Below are 23,036 nucleotides of genomic sequence, written 5' to 3'. Positions count from 1 at the left end.
AATTCATAATATGTCTTTATGGGTCAAAGAACCCAGTCATAATGAGACCAAAAGGATTTTTATAAGTCACTACCTTGATAACGACTAGACTTAACGAGTCGTAAGGAGTGTATTCATAATGTGTCCAATGTAGTGCCTCTATTAGAATATTGAGAATACGACTTGACCCTATGAGTCGTAGTGTCTTATTATGAGACATAGGGTGCCAATCGTAGGGTTCATAGTGAAAAGATAATGAGGGTTCTAGCTTGGCTATGACTGGAGGGTCTGAGTCATAGGGTGACCCTATAAGTCGTGAGGCCACCCATAACGACTGACAGTTTAATTTTTAGCTTTTAATAAAGGTATTTTAGACATCTCCCACTTGCTCTAAATATAACACACAACCTATAAACTCTATTGAGACTTTATTCACACCCATAACACAATTAAAACATATCCTCTTCTCTCTCAAATTCTCGCAAGATAAGCAAGCTAGGGTTTCCTCAAGGTTGAGCATTCAGGAGTCAATTCAAGGTTTATTCTCCATAATTATGAATGTTTTAGGCATGTGACTCTTTCCTTATTATTAATTTGTTAAAAATCATATGTATTAAAGAATTATTCACATGGAATTATTTTGGTTTGAAAACAAGGGTTGTGGGTTTTGAATATTTATTGTTGAACAATGCTTTCCCATGGTTTAATTATGATCATTAATATTTTAAATCTGGTTATGAACTTATGGGTGCATGGGAATGGTGATAAAACTGAGGGGTCATGGTTAAACCCCAATTTGATAATTTTGCCTTGATTATGATTTTGGAAATTGTATGCCCTCAATATGTTTGTGAAATTATCTATGAAAAAAGGATTTTGTCACATAGTTTGGTTTACCCACTTGTAATAATGCATTAGCATAAAATGGATAATGAAGTATGCATATTTTCCTTAAAAGGCCTTGGTGGCCATATATAAATGGTGGAATTAGAACCTTGTGAGTTCGGTTGATTAAATATATTTGAGTCTCGAATAATTGATTTTTTTGAATATCTTTTGACTTATAGGTTCAAATCCCAGTTAGTTGAGTAGATGACATGGCATGATAATATTAACTTGCAAGTAAGGTTGGTATGACGATACCAACGCGATGCCTTGATATGCAATTGCTTTAATAAAAATAGGAATATATGTTAAATATTTTAATTGGGCTTTAAAAGAGGGTTATGTAGTTGAGTCGTGAAAGTGGAGGTCTGAGTGACTGATATTAGAAACCACATAGCTGGTACAGGGGTCGTTATGGCTTGAGGTTCGAGTCTTATTGCTTGTTACCTGGTGGTTTGAGTCTACCTTATTGATATTATTATGATTTGAGGGTTTAAGTCCCCCATATTACATTTCATGATCGGGTGATCAAGTCACCTTAGTATATGATTAGAGGGTTCAAGTCTTTCGAGCATATATATATGATATTCCTTCAATTTGTGTGGCTACATACACTAGGACCCGACCAAAGAGTGAGAGTTGGGGCCCATATAGCCCGTGGGTACTATTATATGATGGTTGAGCTACATAATCCAGGTTAAAATATTAAAGTGCATGTTAAACCTTATTCCCTATCCATACATGTGATATATATACATATATATATGAATTTGATTATGTGCATTGGATTTTGAATGGATTTAAAACTGTTGATCATGGCATTATGTTATCCTTATCCCTGAGTTACATACTAGCATTCACCCCACTAACCGTCTTCAAATGTTGTATTCCCACGTGATGCAAGAATTGGCCATACTTCTACTTCTCCTACACAGTAATTTGGTTTTGGGGTCAGTTCATGATTTGACATTAATGTGGTGAGCTTCCATACATCAGAAGTATATAATTTATGTTTTAGTTTCTTATGTCTCTGATTTTTTAGACTTGTTTTGGCTATAGTCGAGGGCATATTCGACACTTTATGGATATTCGGTTCTGGTCCTATATTTAGAAAGCTTTATTGGATTAATGTGAGCTTGGGTGTTGTTGGTTGGTTATTTGGACAATTTTTGGTTGATGAATTATATACATGGTTTAAATATCTTTAAGCTTATCCTTATTTTATCTTGTTATATATTTGGAATTCATCCTATAGGGGTGATAATGTGGTGGTTGGTTAGGTGCAAGGGGGTGATCTCTAGTCCCCGGCAGACTTAAGATACCCATTATGGTTAGGACTTGGTTTGGGTCATCACAAATTGGTATCAGAGCCTAGGTTTGGTGTCATTAGGTATCCAACAAAGTCATGTCAAGTAGAGTCTATTTTATGGGTGTGTAGCATGCCACACTTATAAGAGAGAGGCTATAAGGTATTTAGGAATGTTTCCGTTTCTTATGATCTATTCTTCGGGCTATAGAGTCTAAGGTTATGAAATCTCCTCTAATTCCTGTATGTTCACTTTTCAGATCATGCCTCTAACAAAATATTATGCTCATGGAAACTTCTATCTCATCTAAGGACAATGTGGACAAAACTCGTTCTACCCCTAGCATACAGACCCGATCTAAGATTGCTGCTTCGATTACCCTAGCAGAGTTCTGTCGGTTCCCTCTAGTCCTCCTTGGACACCTCAAGGCAAAGTATCCTATTCTAAGTTTCATAGTTTTATTCATTTATTGACCTAGATAGTAGTCTCTCTGTCACACCTATCTGGTTTTGATGGTGGGGGAAGAAATCAGGCCAAGATAGGGGAGAGGCATAATAAAAAGTTTAGATATTTAGATTAGGGTGGGGGTCATCATAGTAGCGGCAGATATAGGAGACAGTGGACTAAGGGAGGAAGCAAGGGACATTTTGGTTCATACCCATCGGCTAAATCCCCTTACCTAAAGTCATTCAGTGATTGTTATTTTTAAAAGGGTATAGGTCCTAGGGCATAGGGTGCCCATTATCAATTTAGTTAATCCCAGTTAGTCCCTCTTTATCTATTTTGCCTATTTTATAGTTAGTGGCATCATGGATTTTATCGTAAAGGGAAGAATTGATGCTTCAAGTGTGGTCAACGCAGTTATATGCAGTGGTATTGTCTTTCGGTCAGTGTTACTACTGGATCCAATAAGATTCTAGTTGCTAGCTCTTTGGTTTTCTCACCAAGGGGTGCTACTTTTAATACCGGTACTAGCCGAAATTGTCTGTATACTCTTGATACCCGCCCAAAGTCTAAGGCATCACTAAATATCATTGTTGGTATGTTACAACTCTTTTCTTGTGATATGTATTGCTTTTTTGATCTGGGGTCTACTCTCCCTTATGTGACTCCTTATGTGGTTGTTCACTTTGGTTTTAATCCTGAGTGTATCTAGATCCTTTCACTATGTCCACCCCAGTGGGTGACTCCATTGTGGCTAGAGGGGTCTATAGGGTTTGTGTGATATCAGTCCATGGTAGGGTTACTTAGTGGATCTAATAGATTGGACATAGTAGACTTTGATGTGATTTTGGGGATAGATTGGTTGCATTCGTGTTATGCGTCTCTGGATTGTCAGACCAATAAGGTCATTTTCTATTTCTCAAATAATCTGGTGATTGAATAGAAAGGTAATTCCCTAGTGACTAAGGGAAGGTTCATTTCATATCTTAGAACCCGAAAATTGATTTCCAAAAAGGGTGACTCTACTATCTAGTGCATACTAAGGTTTCTAGATCTGAAGGTCCTTCTTTGTAGTCTGTCCCTGTGATCTGTGAATGTTTTGAAGTATTATTTGATGATCTTCATGGTGTTCCTCCCAATAGGAAAATTGATTTTTGGGATTGATCTTCCTCCAAAAACTCATCCTATCTCTATCCATTCTTGCGGAATAGCTCCAACTGAGTTAAAAGAAATTAAGGAGCAGTTGAAAGATCTACTTGATAAGGTTTGGTCTGCCCTGGCATTTCTCTATGGGATTATTCCATTCTTTGTGCGTAGTAATGATGGTTTTCTCTGAATATGTATAGGTTATCGACAAGTGAATAAGGAATTTAGGGTGACCTTCTTGTGGGGTGGACTATATATATATTTTATACAGGGTACTCTGTTAGTGTTGCATGATGGTTGATAGACACTAAGTTTGAACCTTAGATGTTGATTTTAGTGAAAGGAGTATGTTAGCTCGAGGATAGTGATGCGGGATTTGTAGGAATAAATTGGTGAGCTTGGCAGGGCATATGAAAGAGATGAGGCTGATGAATTAAGGAATACTGGAGTGGGAAAGTTGTGATATATAGTCCAAAGGTCCATATTGAACTGAGAGATTAGGGGCTAACTTATTTGATGGATTAGGGCATGGAGTTTGTAAGAATATGTTAAACCCTAGGTAGCACTTAGATAGATAAGGTTTTAAGTATAAAAGAGCCAAGTGTCCCTAGTACATGTCCTTAGTGATACCTCTTAGAGCGGAGTATTATGCTTATAGATATTGTAAGATGGAGATCGAGGGCTAATCTTAAATTTTCTCCTAGCAGTGGGCCTCAAGAAAGATTCGGGGTGAATTTACTACTATTTTAGTGATTCCTTTCTATTTTAGTTAAGAAGGCACTCTACTAGTGTTGTACGCATTCTAATAGTGCTTATGCCTAAGGCCCGTATTCTACATGTCGTGTATGTCCATACTCCAGCCCCTGAACCAAAGGCAATAATGGTTCTCAGAAATCTGAGCTTCCAAGTATTCAAGCTCTATGTCATAAGGCTCATGATCCATACATTCATGTCTCGCGTTATTCCTAGTTCCAAGAAATAGTAGTTTCAAGCGGAAATCCTCTTCTTTGTCCCTGAATATGAATCTTGTCTTTATGTTATATTACCCATGATATATGCAGTCGTACTTCTCCCAGTGCCCAGTCTTAAGGACTCGCGCTATGGTATGTTTATGTCAGAACAACCCTCTATTTATAACCTAGATAGTTGCTATGAAGTACTTTGTACCTATTGTACTGTGTCTCATTTTACGGGTCTCACCTTGAGTAGTACGACAAATAGGAGTTGTAATTGAGAAGTAACCCCTCCCCCCTCATTCTTGATGCTTGTACTCTAGTTCCATAGTGACCTTTCTTATGTTAGTATGGTAGTGGATATAGAAGCGTAGTAATGTTCTGGATGAGGGACTAGATATTTTTTATAGTAAAAATTTTGGGGTGACTGCTCAGGGTAAAATTATAGATAAAGATGGAAGGGTAAGATGAACCTTTGTTATGTAAAATAGTTAAGAAGAAAAAATGTGGTGAAAGCCATCGCGATAGTGATTGAAGTTTCTAGTTTTGAGTGAGAGATCCGTAGGGAGGGCGTAGAAAGACATGCTTGAATGATGTGATTGATAGATACACAAACTATTATGTTATGTGATTAGTACTCTTTGATTAAGGACTGAGGTTACTTGGTTTTTATAATAAGATCAAGTAGTACTATCAGAGTGGTGTAAAGTATATGGACCTATGACTTACATTAGCACCTTTAGCTCTAAGTTAGGCTTTAACATGGGAGGGAGATGCAGCAATGCTCAGGTCTTGCATTTATGTGTTTCACGGGAGAGTTAGGAGGTTTAAATAGTGGAGTGTTGAAATCTTAGTGGAGAGTGTGGTCATATTTAAGGGTTATTAGATATATTTTTGGGAGGAAGAAGCCATGTGGGAAGCTTGAGGGGACATAAAATCCAAATATCCACTCTTGTTCCCCCGCTCTTGATAATCGTGCTATAGGATATTTTGTTTTACTTATTTGTTAAAGGTATGTGCTGTTATGTTTGGAGTCTAATCGTTCTCATAAATGCATTGACCCATTGTTTGAGGATGAATAATCCAAGTAGGGGAGAATTAAAACACCTCGAGTTTTTGCTCCTTGAAAGTTTTCTGAGTTATGAGTTTTTTGCCCTGGCAATAACTCATCTAACGAGTCTTAATGTGTCTTTATGGGTCGTAATACCCAGTCGTAATAAGCCCAGAAGGATTTACCTAAGTCAATGCCTTGATAACAACTGGACTTAACGAGTCTAATAGACTCCTAACGAGTCATAAGGAGGGTATTTTGTAAGGTGTCCAGTGTAGTGCATCTATTAGAATATTGAGATTACGACTTGACTCTATGAGTCGTAGTGTCTCATTATGATACATAGGGTGCTAGTCATAGGGTTCACACTGAAGAGCCAATGGGGGTTCTAGTTTGGCTACGACTGGAGGGTCCGAGTCGTAGGATGATCTACAAGTTGTGAGGTTACCCATAATGACTAGCGGTTTAATTTTTAGGTTTTAATAAGGGTATTTTAGACATATCCCTCTTCCTCTAAACATAACCCACGACCTAAAAACCCTATTGAGACCTTATTTCTACCAATAACACAATCAAAACATATCCTCTTCTCTCTCAAATTCTCTCAAGCTAGGCAAGCTAGGATTTCCTCAAGGTTGAACATCCAAGGGTCAATTCAAGGTTTCTTCTCCATAATTGTGAATACTTCAAGCATGTGACTCTTCCCTCATTGTTAATTTGTTAAAAAGCAAATAGATTAAAGTATTATTCATATGGAATTGTTCTGGTTTTAAAAATAAAGGTTGTGGGTTTTGAATGCTTATTATTGAACAATGCTTTCCCATGGTTTAATTATGATCATTCATATTTTAAATATGGTTTTGAACTTTTGGGTGCATGGGAATGGTGATTAAACTGAGGAGTCAATGGTGAACCCCATTTGATGATTTTGCCTTGATTATGATTTTGGAAATTATATGTCCTTAAAATATTTATGAAATTGTCAATGAAAAATGGATTTTGTCACATAGTTTGGTTTACCCACTTGTAATAATGCATTGGCATAAAAAGGATATTGAAATATGCATGTTTTACTTAAAATGCCTTGGTGTCCATGTATAAATGGTGGAATTGGAACCTTGCGGGTTCGGTTGATTAAATGGGTTTGAGTCTGAAATGATTGATTTTTTTTAATATCTTTTGATTTATAGGTTCGAGTCTTTGTTAGTTGAGTAGATGACATGGCATGATGATGTTAGCTTGTAAGCAAAGTTGGTATGACGATACCAACGGGATGCCTTGGTGTGTAATTGGTTTAATGAAAATGGGAATATATGTTAAATGTTTTAATTCGGCTTTGACAGAGGGTTGTGTAGCTGAGTTGTGAAAGTGGAGGTTCGAATGACTGATACTGTAAATCGAGATAGATGGTGTGAGGGTCGTTATGGCTTGAGGGTTTGAGTCCCCTTGCTTGTGACCAGGTGGTTTGTGTCCGCCTTATTGATATTATTATGATTGAAGGGTTCGAGTCCCTCATATCATATTTCATTATTGGATGCTTAAGTCACCTTAGTATATGATTGGAGGGTTTGAGTCCCCTGTGCATATATATATAATCTTTCTCCGATTCATACGGCTACACGCATTGGGGCCCGACCAGGGGTTAAGAGTTGGGGCCTATATAGCCCGTGGGTACTATTATATGATGGTTATAATCCAGGTTAAAGTTTTAAAGTGCATGTTAAACCTTGTCCCCTATCCCGGCATGTGATATATATATCTATGTATATGCATTTTATTATGTGCATTGGATTTTGAATGAGTCTGAAATAGTTGATAATGGCATTATGTTATCCTTATCCCTGATTTACATGCTAGTGTTCACCCCGCTAACCGTCTTCAAATGTTGTATCCCCACGCAATGCAGGAATTAGCCATAATTCTACTTCTCCTAAACAGTGATTCATATTTGGGATCAGTTCGTGAGTTCACATTGAAATGGTGAGCTTCCATACATCAAAATTCTATATTTCATGCTTTAATCTCTTATGTCTCATATTGTTTAGACTTGTTTTGGCTATAGTCGGGGGCATATCCTGACACTTTATTGATACTCAGTTTTGGTCCCTTGTTTTGAAAGCTTTTTTGGATTACTGTAGGCTTGGGTGTTATTGGTAGGTCATTTGGTCGGTTTTTGGTTGATGGATTATAGACATGGTTTAAATATCTCTAAGCTTATCATTATGCTATCGTATTATATGTTCAGAATTCAGCCGACAGGAGTGATATTGTAGTGGTTGGTTAAGTGCAAGGGGTGATCTCCGGTCTCTGGTGGACTTAAGCTATCCATCATGGTCAGGCCCTGGTTTGAGTTATGACAAAACCTAAAAGAGGATATCATAGTGAGCAGGGGAGTATTTCGATAGAAAAAAAGAAAATTAAGAGTTTTACTTATGCAGGCTGAGCAAGAAGCAAACACATACAAAATGATGGAGATATTTCTTCACCCACGACAAGAGAAGGTGGAGACGATTGTTGGGGAAGAGCAAACTCGTCATTTTCAGTGGCAAAGAAAGCGGAGAGACAAAGAAGATAAGGTTCACTTGGGAAATCTTAAGTGTAGGGAACTTTATATAGACCCTACTTGGTCATTTGGATCGGGTTTGGGCTTCATGGTATTTATTTCTTGTATGTTGTGATAATCGGACCTTTTGCGGATTTTAATAAAATAGACTATTGAGTCCACTATTAACCCAAAAAAAAGGACCAGGGGAGAGGAGGAAGGGTATCTCAGGTAATTTTGTTCTAATTAGAGATTTTGGGAATTAGCATGAAGGGGCATTTTCATGTAAATAGTTCAATTTTAGGGTAGCCTTCTCCTTATAAAGTACAACTAGAAGAAAGACTGAAATAAGTAAACTTGGTCTATCCATATGGTTTGATTTTCAAGGTTAAATTAGCTATAGGTATTAGCAGTTTTCTTACACAAAATTGAAGTAAAGAAAGTTTATGTGATATTACTTTAGAGGCATGTGTTCCAGAAAAAATATCCTAGGAAAAAATTTTATATTCACTCTATTATAACGCCTTAATACCAAGCAAATTAGAATCAACTATATAAATACTATGTCTATCTATGTCGTTGGCTCCATTAAAGCTCTCACTCGTTTAATATTATATAAATAAAATTAAAAAGGCAAAACCCTTCCTATTTCCTATATAACAAAGTAAATTATATGACTAAGCCCTTTTTGTAAAGTCTTTCTCATTCTCAATATATATTTATCCCTGTATTACACCAAAAAAATTAGGGTTTAATTTGAAGATTTGAGGAATGTTTGAAGGAAAAAGTAGGATAGACATCTGGAGGTGTATAGATTAAGATATGTATGGTTTGAAGGAGTAAAATAATAGGATACATACATCAATATAAGGTGAGTACATTGTAGCCCCTGCTAAGTGACCATTAAGTAAATGGAAGATGGGTCCTTGCTCATCATATTGTAAGACCCAAAAGAGTTTTATCAACTTTTTATTGAAATATTCTCCTTTGATATTTGTGTATTTCTTGAAATTTTAATAATTGGTGTTAATAAGTTAGCTTTCCATTAATAAGCATATGAATAATTTGACAGTGCAATGCATGTCTCGAAAAGCAATTAATCTGGAACAAATAGATTATTTAAATAGAATGGAAAAATTATTAAAATTAGTAATGTAATTTGTATTCACATGTTGACCATAGCACTTATCATGTGGGTATTGAGCATGATTATGGGTACAATGTTATATACGAACTCGAGTTCACCTATTTCGAGGATAAGAGATTAGATAAGTAGCTACTACAGTAGTGAATTGTAATGACTTGATTTTTTGTGATTTCTGTGAATTATATCATTTACGTGTGATTTGATCATTTTACCCTTTCGTGATTGCTTTGTGGTATTTCTAGGGTGTGAAAATAATTATCACGGTTTCTAATATTTTTTATGTGATTTATGTGAGTTTGTGGTTTTTAGAGGCTAAAAAGTTTTATTAGTCAACTTTGATCAATATTTATTATTTGTGCGTCGGATGGCAAAACAAACTGTGTCAGCAGATTCGAAACATCGATTTTAGGTCGGTAACATGGTTGGTGTGATTTTGCGGCCTTTATATCTCATTTCGACCCTCGATTCAAAAAGTTGTGAAATTAAGTTATGGAGATTAATTTTGTGAAAATGATATTTTTTGAAAATCTGATATGGATATTGAGTCCGGAGCTTCGAATTTGATAGGGTAGCATAGTTCGTTTGCATTTTTGGAATTTCGGATGAATCTAGAGGGGTCCGCGGAGACTTGAAATTCTCTAAGCCTCCAGCTGATACACCACTCAGCTGGTGCATCCGCTTAAGCGACACATGAGTCGCTTAAGCGGAGGCTGCTTAAGCGGCTAGCCGGTCGCTTAAGCGACCTGGCTTGACCAACAAGTGTCACTTAAGCGGACTTGGGTTGACATGTGCAGCCTTGGCAAGTGTCGCTTAAAAGGGACTTGGCCGCTTAAGCGATGCCTGGATAATATATATATACCACTTTTTCTCAAATTTTCACCATTTTTGACACTTGAAGCTTTGAATTTTAGAATTTTTGGGTGATTTATTTCATTTTCAATCTTGGGTAAACTCCAAATCCCTATTTCAATTATTTTTCTTCGATCCTTGTCATTTAAAGCATGTTAAAACTCAATTTCAAAAGTGAAATTTGGGGATTTTGCCCCAAAAGGTCTAAATTAGTAATTCTTCAATTTAAACCCCAATTTCAATCCATTTTCACTTGGATTTTTTCTATGGGTTTCTTTAATTATGGATAATATATTTTTGAACAAAAAATTTGATTTTACCCTTCTTTTTTGAAAACCTGTTTTAGGGGTCCGTTTTGATCTCGATCCAAAAATGGAAAATATGAGTATCGTAGGCCTTCTTTTGATACGTAAATTTTATATTGATATGTGTTAGTTGATTTTGAGTCTATTCGTGAGAGGAAGGCTCCTTGTTGAAGGCTTTCGAATTCAATTTTCTTCATTCGAGATAGGTTATAGCTTAACTTTATTCAGACTAGGCTAGGTAGTTAATATTCATATAAAATCATGTTAAATGGCTTTATTATTATTTTGTGGCCGTGTGAGAGCCAATGTAGTTGTTATTTGATGGTTTTGAGACATTATTTTCTATGGATGACTGTGTGGGGTCTTATATGATGTTATTGACCTGGTATTTATGTAATTGGTTGTTTTCTTCATGTTGGAAAATGTCTAAGTTGGTATTTACTTGGTATCAAATGGCATATTATTGTATATCTTACTCTATTGATTTATGGAGAAAAAAGACATTATTTCCCCCCTGAACTTGTTCGCATAATTTACTTTAGCACTTAAACTTAACTTCCATTTATTTACTCTTCTTAACATTTTTAAAGTGTATTACTTTCACCCCTCAAACTGACATGGAATTTAAAAAGAAAAAAAAATGTGGGGGGGTTATTTTAAAAAAAAAACTATTTATATATATATTAGAAAAAAATATATATATCTCATCTTCTTCTTCTACCCCCACCCCCATCCCACCCCCACCATAATTTTCCTCTCCAAACCTGCCACCACCAACCCCCCTCCTCCTTCAACCATCAATTTTACCACCAGCAGCTCCACCCCCTCCTCTCCAAACCCCCAATTTCTTCTCCTTCAATTACCAAATCCTTCACGCACACAAATCCCTTCAATTTATCCTTCTTAAACCCCTTGACTTAAGATCATTAGAAAAGAATGAAATTGAATTCCCAAAATTAAAAGTTATCTTTATGAATTTGAAAATTTAAAATAAAATTGAAATTGAAGAAAAGTTATTAGTGGTGGTGTAATGGTGATGGAGGTGTTAATTTTGTGCGTACATTCTCTTGTGGGTTTGCTTTAATTGTTTTTCAATGAGTTTTATCGGAATATGTCAGAATGAAGAATTTTGTATTAGGACGTGGTGATGCTATTGCATTATTATTTCTTGAATTGGTGGTTTGATGAAGAAATAATTGGTACTTTTTTTTTCTTAATGGACAACAACAAGGGCTATTGGTAATATGCTTTAAGTTTGAAGAAGATAGAAAATGGAAGAGGGGGGAGAGATGGGGTGGTTTGAAGAAGATAGAAAGGAGGGGGGACTGCGTTTGCAAGGTAGGGGCGGGGTGGGCGGGGCGGGTGGGGGTTGTGAAGAAGATAGAAAATGGGGGCGGGGGTGCCTTTTTTATTTAATATATATAAATATATATATATATATATATATATATATATATATAATTTTATATATATATATAATAGTAAATATAGATTTTTCATTTTTTTTAAAAAAATATATAAAAATAATGTGTGGGGTATTAATTTTTATTTAGAAAAATTGAACTTTTTACGTGGCAATGACGTGGCCCCGACATGACATTGACATGGCGTTGATGTGTAGGCGAGTGTAACACACTTTCCGTTGTGAGAGTGGTATTCAGTTTTGAGGGGTGAAAATAATACACTCTAAAGATGTTAAGGGGGTAAATAAACGGAAGTTAAGTTTAAGTGCTAAAGTAAGTTATGCGAACAAGTTCAAGGGGAAATTCAGTGGTTGGCGTATTAAGTGAATTTTTGGATCACATGGTTGGTATATTGGTTGGATTTGGAAATTCTCATTCTGGTTGGTTGTAAGCACTACATCCTCATATCATATACATTCATGAAACATTGTACCACTGTGACAATACTGGCTTTTTCTGACAGAAAATGTGACATCTTTAAAAATCCTCTGCCGATGTATGTGCCGGAAAAGAGTTATGGATATTGGATTGGTATTGGCTATTGGATTGTATATGGATTGACGAATCCCCATGGATCCTACCTCGGGAGCACAACTCGGTAGGTGTATACGGTGGTTGTGCGATAACTTTGTGCATTGCATCATCATTATCATCATCTTCATTGCACTTTTATACGTTGTGCACATTCTATGTTTGTGTTTTCATTCTTGATTTAATATTTATCTATTTGTGCCTCTTTCATGTACCTGTATTTCGGTATATGTGTATATTACAGAACTGTTAGTGGAGACAGTGTGAGCTATCATTTGGGACATTTTCTGATTGCAGGTGACGTGCCCATAGTGTGTATTTTATGTGCTTTAGTTTCTACTTTACTCAGTCAGCCTATGATACCTACTGAGTACAAGTGGACCGTACTCATCCCTGCTGCGCTCTTTCGGTGCAGATCTAGGTATAGTGTGCCGCACGGTAATTCAGGCGGTGTTTGGAGTATTTTTGAGGTAGCGGTCGGTCTGTGCTTTCAAAGTTGATCTACTATCTCCTTTTGTTTAGTTATGTCTTGTTTTGTATTTCAGAGACAAAAATTGCTCCTTTTGAGCTATCGATTGTATATTTTGACTTCGATACGTACTTAGTTGGTTCACCGAATTTTGGGAGATTTATGGTATCTTTGTTATGTATTTTTCTGCTATTATTATATATGTTTGGTTCGACTTTGTTCTGGAAGCTTTACCTTAGGGTTTGGTGTTGTTTTCTCTTTTCATATCAGTTTGGATGATAGGCGTAAAGGCTTGCGATGACAAGTATCATCGTGACCCTTAATTTTTGGATCGTGACACGAATGGTGTCGGGTATTGCTAGTAATGAGATCACCATGTTAGTAGTGAATTCTTTACGCATGTAATTAAATTTCTATGTAACGCTCCTATAAAACCTTAAAGGTATATATCTTGATACTCACGTCACACGGACTATTTACTATGAACAAATGTTGTTGACATGGTACTAGTTTGGGGTCGAGCTACCATGTGCGAAAGTGGGAAATGTTAACTATTGGATTGTAGGTTACACCTTGTGGGCTAATCCGACCCGAAGGGCAGAGACAAGATTAAAGATAAACTTCCTAGAAAAAAGTTACGGGCATAGTTCTCACATTTTTTTCTCCCAAAAAACACATGCAAGAAAGACAATTAATTTGTGGATTAAACTTTGTTTCCTAGTGAAGCGAAGTTCAGTTTGTGTAACCTTTTCGACGGCAAGTTCAACAATCTTCGATGAGTTATAAAAATAAACAATTTGCTATTCTCCCTCCTCAATTTATCTGACTTGTAGTCGCACCCAAAAGGTTTACAACATAGCTAAGTATGGATTCTTCGACAAAGTTCGTTCTATGAGTTGTACAAGGATCTTTCACTTTATAAAATCTCAAGGGTCTAGAAGAAAGAAGTAAGTTTTTGCCTAGCCATACTGCTGAACCTGTTATGTGATGTACTGTCACGAACTAGGTTTGCTCAGGCTCGTTCACTGGTTCAGTTTGCATTAAAGTATCCAATATGGGCACGTCAATATATTTGCTAAATTTTATGTTGTATATTTTAAAAAATCACATGAAGTAACCACACTCTAGTCACATCCGTTAGGCCCAGGTATGTCGAGCCAAATGAAGAAGAATGAAGAATCCGCGCAACGTAGGTGGCGAAAGAGAGATTGGAGTAAGACAGGAATTGAAGATTACAAGAAGTGAGCTGCAATAATCAACATGATCTGTTAATACAGCAGATTTTCATCAAACTGTGGCAAGAAGATGAAAATCATCAGCTACCACCAAGCATATAGATATGAAACTTGTATGTACAACAGGATCATTGATGAGGGTGATTTCATGCTTTGTAAGGAACTTATAAGCAATGAAACAGTAAGGCTTAAGCATTTGCAGCTTTTTCTTCCGCCATTTCTGACACAGGAAGAAGGGTGCAGATGAGGTTGCGATCTCCATGCACATTGTCCACTCGTCCTGGAAATACAATCACAAGTAAATTATCATCAATACCAAGATATAAGACTCCATTTGTTCCATTTTAATTGTTGTTTTGGCTAATTTCACGCCCATTAAGAACATAATAAATACAAAGGTATCGTTTACTAATTTACACTTATTTAATAAAAATATATTGATTGTTTTATCTTCAATGCCGTGCATTCTTCTTTAATATCAAGGGTACAGTTAGAAACAACAACTAACCTGAGTCTTGAATTCCTAAACAACTTTTTGAGTTAAAACCTAAACTGACAATCAAAATGGGATGGAAGGAGTAGCATTTCTTACTAAATTTGGCAAGGAAAAAAAAATGAAAAGTAACACAATTACAAAGAACAGGGAATCGGTATTGCAATATAGTTCAATAAATGTAAGAACTGTAGATTTCAGCAGATACTTGGAGCTTTTTTCAATCATCTTATTGGATCTCTTCATATGAACTTGCAAATTTACTCTTCCTAGGTCTAACTGTTACACTATATTCATGATGAGAACCCCATGGACCAAAGAGGGAGAGAGAAAGAGTACATTTTTTCTCTTCTAACGTGTGCTCAGTAAAACACACTATTTTTATTTCAAGTACACAAAATTTGATAGAAATAGCTTTTTAGAGCAGTTCTGTTGTAATAGGACATGTTAAGGGCAAGTGTCATGCATGTCCTCAGTTGATTAATTAGTCCATTAGCTATCATTATGCAGGATGATTACATGAAAACTAATGACTCTTCAAAATGAAGTTTTTTGTATAATTGATAACAAAAAGGAAAACACTTTGTGCATGTAGGTTGATTGGGTGTTTAAAATTTAAGGACATAATATCAGTACGGATTGCTAGTATGTGGAAGTATAGAAAATGCATTGACCAGCACTAAGTGCTCGAAAGTATATGTTTGCTGAAAGCCTCAACATTTCAATGTATCACTGAATAAGACAAAATCTAATACTTCACAATTTAGCTAACGTTACGTTCGTAGGTTTAAAATTGGAGTTGTAATAGAGATGATAAAGACCTGTAGTTGGCCAGAATTTGGCACTCCTTAGCCATGGAGCAGGGTACGCAGCATATTCCCGAGAATATGGTTTTGTCCATGCATCAGCCATGAGCATTGATGGTGGATGAGGAGCCCCCTGCAACACAAGTCTCAATTAATATCTCCTAATTTATGCAAGTTATAACCAGACAAAACATTTCATTTAAAATAATCCACAAGAAAAAATAACACATATATACCTTGAGAACATTGTTGTTAATATCAACATTCCCTTTCTCAATCTGAGCGATTTCTTCTCGGATGGAGATGAGTGCATCACAAAACCTGTCTAGTTCCGCCTGCATAATATACAGCTACTTCAGGATCACCAAATTAAAAGCTATAATGTGTGTGCTACTGAAACTTTTTCCTGTATCATTCAATATGCATCCTTGTATTATACCTTGCTTTCACTTTCAGTGGGTTCAATCATAAGCGTACCAGGAACCGGCCAAGACATTGTAGGTCCATGAAATCCATAGTCAATAAGACGTTTAGCAACATCTTCAGGTTCTATCCCAGCAGTATTCTGAAAGGTCAAGATTTCAGAAGATTCAGTACAGTATAACAGCCAGTAAAAAAAGGGAGTGAAGTGGAAATGATTCAAAAAAAAACTACCTTAAAGCCCCTCAGGTCAATGATAAACTCGTGGGCACATGTTCCATTGACACCTCGGAAGAGAACTGGGTAGTGCTTCTGTTGATCAATAGCACAAAATATGATCAGCTACGAAGCATACACAAATTGAACACTTGCTGCAGGACAAACTGTTTCGCCCTATAATGAATAAAGACAGGCATAGCGAGTCTGGAAAGCAGAAAATTCAACTCAAATAGAATATGAGTATAAAAGAACAAAAACCTCCAAACGCTTAGCCATGTAGTTTGCATTCAGGATAGCTATCTTTGATGCATCTGTAAGTCCCTTAGACCCCATCATCGCAATGTAGGTATATGAAATCGGCAAAATAAGTGCAGAACCCCAGGGTGCAGCAGAAATAGCACCAAGTGGCTCACTATTGTCGGGAGCTGGGAGCCCTCCAGTTGGCACCTTCAGGAGATTACAATGATTAAGCAAACTAAACAAGATAGATACAACAAAATCCCAGGCCAATGAAGTGAGAAAAGTTTGCAAGTTTGATAATCACAATATTATTTTGAAGAAACATAAATCTAAGCAAAGAACAAGGCTACAGGACCTAGAGAGCTTTATCTAGTAAAGTAACTGGTGATTATCACGGACATACCACAGGGTGTGATGGCAAATATGGTGCCAAGTGCTTCTTCACTCCAATTGGACCCATTCCAGGACCTCCTCCACCATGAGGAATGCAGAATGTTTTATGGAGATTTAGATGACAAACATCAGCACCAATAAAACCAGGGCTTGTCAAACCGACCTGTAAAGAGAAATTAGCGATGAATGAAAAAGGCTGAACAACACCGGCATCTACTCCCCCTCGAAAACAAGAAACGACCAACAACAAAGTGGTATGGTTAGTAGCTGAACTAAAACTAAATTTTGATGACGTAATTGAAGAGTAAATAGAAGAAAGGTATTATACATAAGTTTAAAAAACAGCTATCATTTTGTTCAGAAAGTTCTATTGACCACAGCCAAGCTGCTGATAAAACCTTTAAACCAAGGTAAGCAATCCAGAAAAGAGAGAGCTCCAGACTTGACAGCACTGGACACAATATGACTTCACAAAAGTCAGAGCAGACCAAACTGTAGTAAATCGTACTATCTCACATATCATGTGGGACAACTATCAAATCACCCAGGAGTAAGGAAAAAGAGGAAGAAAAGGATAGGAGGGTAAATTAGGGTTCATTACCTAATCCAAATATGTCCCCTTCTTTTAAGATATAAGGTCTAACTTCAAAATTGTTGAGCTAGAATTTAAAGAGATATAATGGTCTTATCACTAAACAGACTCAAAAAAGAAAAATCTACAAGAATTAAAATGATGAAATGTCTGCATCCTAGTTTACACACTATACAAATAAGCTGTAAATCTGAGCAAGAAAAATTACAGCACGAGAGGTTAGGAGTTGATATGAGGTAATTACCTGTGCATTCATGTTAGCTCCATCCATGTACACCTGACCACCATTGTCATGGATTATCTTACATATCTCATCAATTCCTTCCTCGTAAACTCCATGTGTTGATGGATAGGTAACCTGAAATTTAATCAAGATTTAAGTAAATACAACCAATACAGAAAGATGCCATATAATAGTAGCATGAGATTTACCATGAGAGCAGCAAGTTTATCCTTATTTGCCTCAGCAGCCTTCCTCAACTCTTCAATATTAATGTTTCCTTTTGCATCTGTCCCAACAGCAACAATTTTCATCCCACACATTGCAGCACTTGCAGGATTTGTTCCATGTGCTGATACAGGAATGATGCATACATTGCGGTGATGGTCACCCCTCGACTGCAGCAAAACTCAAATTCAATTACACTAGCCAAAAGCTTTACACAGTTAAGGATGAACAAAGGATAAGAATCTGATAATTAAAAGGAAAAACTATAATCCAATGGCCATTAGCATCCAATTATGGTAAATCAAGCATTCTTGGAAGATTAAAACTCTATAGCCTTCTACAACTCCATGAAGGATAACAGAAGTCCAGTAGTAACTAGATTGAAGTAAAGATCATCACCGAGAATGGGGTTTCATCAGGTGATTTTCCCTAATTCTCCCTCCATTCCCTTTTACTACTCCTCTATTGACTTGACAATCCCCTTAAGGAATCATTTATTAAAGGGTTTGTTTTACTAAATTACCCATATTAACTATGCTCTGGAAATCTAAATTTAACAACTAAACTTTATGTAGTTACTTAATGATGAGGGTAATATTGGAGGAAGATAATATCTCTCTCTTGATTTGCTAAAATGGACAAGTAAAAGGAAAAAGTTATCTTTGGTACAAGGGATTGGTATTTGATAGCTGAAAATAGTGAAAGCATGTGCAATATTTTCCCACCTATTTGGCTCTTTAAACATTTCACAAATACAATCTTAATTAAGTTCAGAGACCATAAATCAGATTCGCAAGCAAATTACTCATTGAGATTATGACGAGTACCGTATGATATGCACGAATAACCATCAATCCAGCATATTCTCCAGCAGCACCAGCATTAGGCTGCAACGAGAAGGAATCAAAACCTGTAATTGTACACAATAGGTCACCTAAATCGTCGAACATTTCCTGCAAGAAGGCATGTAACATTCTTGATTAGTTCTTTTGTTTCTGCAGCTTGCAAGCAGGTATTCCTCTAAGCAGTAACAACCTGATAGCCAGCTGCCAGTTCAGTGGGTGCAAAAGGGTGAATATTTGCGAAGTTAGGCCATGTCACTGGCATCATCTCTGTTGTGGCATTCAATTTCATTGTGCAGGAGCCCAAAGGAATCATGCTATGGCACAAGGAGAGGTCCTTCGATTGCAGCTTATGAAGGTATCTCAGTAACTCATGCTCCGTATGGTACCTGAATCATCAGAGTAACAATTAAACTAGCACTAACCTTACAGGATATAGATGGTTAAAACCATTGAAGGATCCCTTACGAGTTGAATATTTGGTGAGTCAAATATGGAGTCTCCCTTGTAAGTCCAGAAGGAATCAGATTTTCGACCTCTTGTGCAATTGATTGAGCAGTGAACGTGACCTATTAACAGCATCAAAGATAGGAACACACTATGCATACATTGAGTTGCTACCAGCAGCATGGATAGGGGAGTAATCATACTTACTGGCTTTCCCAAGGCAAAAACTTTAAGCAGATTGTCCACATCTTCCAAGGTAGTAGTTTCATCAAAAGATACAGTTATCTGAAAAAAAAGTGGGGGTTCACTTAATCATAACATCAATTCAATTATTGATAAGATTAAAATCAAAAAAAGAAAAGCTAGCTAGACTTACAGTATTGTTGTCCACAATCCGCAAGTTAATGTCATGCTTGTAAGCAACATCAGCAATTGCTTTTGCATCGGAACACTTAACCTTTACAGTGTCAAAGAATGGAAGATCCTGAACTTCTACGGTTCCAAGCTTTTTGAGACCAGCAGAAAATGTTCCAGCAAGACCATGAACACGTTGGGCAATGGTTTTTAGCCCCTCAGGTCCATGATAGACAGCATACATGGCAGCCATGTTGGCAAGCAAAGCCTGCATAATAAAAGGACAAAATCATAAACCAATAAAAGGAAATAAATTGCACAGCATCATGCATCAGCGCCTTCTGATGCACATATGAAAGTTAGATAAAGACTTGCAAGAAAATGAGATTTTGATTTGTTTTTACTCTCACTGCTCATGTCCAGACAAAACATTGTATACAAGCAGAAAGAAACATTTTTCAAACCAGTTAAAATATTTACTACTACAGTTTAAGAACGTTCTGTAATATAGAATCTAGTCTAGGAAACATAAATATAGGTATAGCATAGATGTTATTGAAAAACAGTAGTTCACTCAGTACCTGTGCTGTGCAAATGTTACTCGTAGCCTTGTCCCTGCGGATGTGTTGTTCCCTGGTCTGCATCGCCATACGAAGAGCAGGTTTTCCTGCAGAATCAACACTGACACCAATAATTCTTCCAGGCATCATTCTCTTGTATTCTTGGGAAGTTGCCAAGAAAGCTGCATGAGGACCTCCATAACCCATAGGCACTCCAAACCTCTGAGCAGAACCAACAACAATATCTGCTCCAAGTTCACCAGGAGGTTTCAACATTGTCAAGGCCAAAAGATCAGATGCCATAACAACCTTCACTCCATGAGCATGTGCATTCTTAATGAACTCTCCATAATCCAAGATCTCACCTTCCGTCCCTGGATATTGAACTAGTACCCCACAAACATCACCAGACTTATAATCAATGTCCTTAAGATCCACTTTGACTACCTTAAGATCAAATCCATCAGCTCTAGTCTTACAAATATCAATAGTTTGAGGGTGACAATTGCTTGCAATAAGGAAAGTTTTCTTTTTTCCTTTCAGAATATTGTTACACATGGCCATAGCCTCAGCTGCTGCGGTCCCTTCATCTAGTAAAGATGCATTGGACATTGGCAAACCAGTAAGATCTGTAATCATGGTCTGATAATTCATCAAGGACTCAAGACGTCCCTGTGAAATCTCAGCTTGATAAGGAGTGTACTGAGTGTACCAAGCAGGATTCTCCAGAAGATTCCTCAATATAACAGGTGGTACATACGTGTTATAATATCCCATCCCAATATATGACTTAAAAACCTTATTCTTTGAGGCTAATTTTTGCATATGGTCAATCATTTGTGACTCGGTTAATCCACCATCAAACTTATTAAACTTCATGGATTCAATACGAATAGATTGAGGCACAGTGGCATCAATCAGTGCATCAAGGCTTTGGAACCCACAAAACTCAGTCATTTTGCTTTGTTCTTCAGGGGTGGCTGAGTTATGTCGGCGTGGGAAAGTGTCACTTGGCTTCAATGCATCAACAGATATTGATCTAACTTGTTGGTGAGAATTGAAAGATTTTGCATGATTCCTACCCTGGAACGTGTAAGGAGACAATGAAGATACATACCTTGAAGCCCTGTAAAGAGATGCTGGGGATGATGGAATTGCATTGACACGGCTCTGTTTTGATTCTGAAACCAAACGTTTCAGAATTGCCCTGTTTGCCAATTTTCTAGCACCTTCCATTTGTCTTGCCAAAAATATTTTCAAGATTTGTAAAGAGGGAAAAAAAAAAAAACACCCCCAGAAAGAAAGGGATGCAAGATGAGAAAAAGTTGACAAAGTTTAACTTTAAGCTTTGCTTTTCACTATATATATATATATATATATATATATATATTATTTTTCATCGTTTCATAATAAATGAATTATTAAATTTTGATACATAAATTAAGAAAAAAATATTAAAACATAAATTTAACATAACTTTTTATTTTTACCTCTTAAAAAAAAAGTTGTTTTTATAATAACTTTTCAAAAATTAATTAGCTGTTAAACTGTAAGGGTAAATTTATAAAAAAAATTAATAATTTATTTATTTTAAAACACTAATAAATATCTCAATAATTAACTTATTCCGGAACGTTTTGGAGGTAGTATATATTTGCCCCCTATCTGTATGATTATTTATGGAACAAAAAAAGTGGGTGGTGGAAACGGGTTGTTGAGGATACCTGTCTTTACACAAGGTAATCTTTTTATATTTGTGCAAAATTATGAATCTGCCCCAATTGTCTATAATAGATTAAAAACAGAAAATAAATGTAATATTTTTATTTATCCAGTTTAAAAAATCATGTAAGCCAAAAAAAAATAAAAACTAAACGGTTTAGAAAATCAAATCAAATCAAAAATGCGTTATTACTTGGTTCCAATTTACCCCTTATTATTAATCATAATAATTTCTCTAAGGGGTCGTTTGATAGAGTGTATTGATAAAAATAATGCATGTATTAATTAATATATATTATGAATATCTTGTTTGGTAGCACAATTTTTAGTCAATGTATAACTAATGCAAGCATTAGTTATACACTCTATTATGTATTAATGTGTGTATTACTAATACCATCCATTTTCTATGTATTAGTAATGCAAAGTCTTTAATACATGCATTAACTTATTAAATGACTTTAATACCCCTCAATTTCTCTCTTAAAATATTTCACCATTTCTTTTCCCGCCATTTTAATTTGCAATAGTGAATTTTTTCAAAACATTTCACAATTTTTTTTCCACCATTTTAATCTACAACAATTAATAATTGTAACATATTTAAATAATTGCTTCGAGGGTCTTTCAAAAGATTAAAAAAAAATTGAGACTATTTCTTAATTTTACATCTTATATTTTATTTTTGTTTCAATTATGTTAATCCGTTAGCATAATATTTCATGCGCAAAGATGCAGGTCTTGCAATTAATCCGAAACCTCTATATACTAGTTCAACAATACTAGTTATATTTGAGATGGTAAAAAAATTTTGTTGCAAAAAAGTGTACAAAATCAAAGAAGGGTATTTTTGAAAACAAACATTTTTTTTATAGAAATTATGTAAGATGTATTCTTTCTTATACATCAAACCAAACAATGTATAAGAAATAATACATGCATAACTAATACAAGCACTACAAATGCAAGCATTACTAATACACTATATTTTGCATTGATCTTATACACTCTATCAAACGATCCCTAAGTATTGAAATTAATATATTCAAATGGGATGACATAAACAACCTTTGGAAATTATTGATTTTTTTTTTTCGTCTTACCACCTCAATTGCATCATCTTTCTATTGAACCTTTAAATTTTTTACTTATCACTTTTAATATGACACATTCTTTAAGAAAATAACAATTGAT

General features: G+C 35.9%; 1 protein-coding gene across 1 annotated transcript; it reads right to left on the bottom strand.

The window, feature by feature from the left end:
• Positions 1-14,296: 14,296 nt before the first annotated feature.
• Positions 14,297-21,472, bottom strand: LOC124890915 (glycine dehydrogenase (decarboxylating), mitochondrial). The gene is made up of 15 exons (XM_047402766.1): positions 20,142-21,472; positions 19,583-19,828; positions 19,414-19,491; positions 19,228-19,328; positions 18,953-19,148; positions 18,745-18,870; positions 17,902-18,087; positions 17,714-17,827; positions 16,888-17,040; positions 16,503-16,691; positions 16,260-16,337; positions 16,045-16,170; positions 15,842-15,940; positions 15,621-15,738; positions 14,297-14,586 (listed from the first exon to the last, which is right to left on the bottom strand). Exons 1-15 carry the CDS (start codon positions 21,354-21,356, stop codon positions 14,495-14,497), a joined length of 3,117 nt encoding a protein of 1,038 aa, XP_047258722.1. The 5' UTR covers positions 21,357-21,472; the 3' UTR covers positions 14,297-14,494.
• Positions 21,473-23,036: the final 1,564 nt, after the last annotated feature.

The sequence above is a fragment of the Capsicum annuum genome, unplaced genomic scaffold (genome assembly GCF_002878395.1).
Source record: "Capsicum annuum cultivar UCD-10X-F1 unplaced genomic scaffold, UCD10Xv1.1 ctg2683, whole genome shotgun sequence".
In the NCBI taxonomy this organism is placed as follows: Eukaryota; Viridiplantae; Streptophyta; class Magnoliopsida; order Solanales; family Solanaceae; genus Capsicum; species Capsicum annuum.
Note: the sequence above shows the minus strand (reverse complement) of the source record. Positions and strands in the feature narration are given on the sequence as shown.

What these genes read in the sequence shown, in the direction of transcription:
- LOC124890915 (XM_047402766.1), bottom strand. Translation starts at nt 21,356, where the DNA reads ATGGAAGGTGCTAGAAAATTGGCAAACAGGGCAATTCTGAAACGTTTG. An exon ending in ACTCACCAAATATTCAACTC is followed by an intron (nt 19,149 to 19,227) that starts GTAAGGGATCCT and finishes CTGATGATTCAG; the next exon opens with GTACCATACGGAGCATGAGT. An exon ending in ACATGGCTAAGCGTTTGGAG is followed by an intron (nt 16,338 to 16,502) that starts GTTTTTGTTCTT and finishes ATTGATCAACAG; the next exon opens with AAGCACTACCCAGTTCTCTT.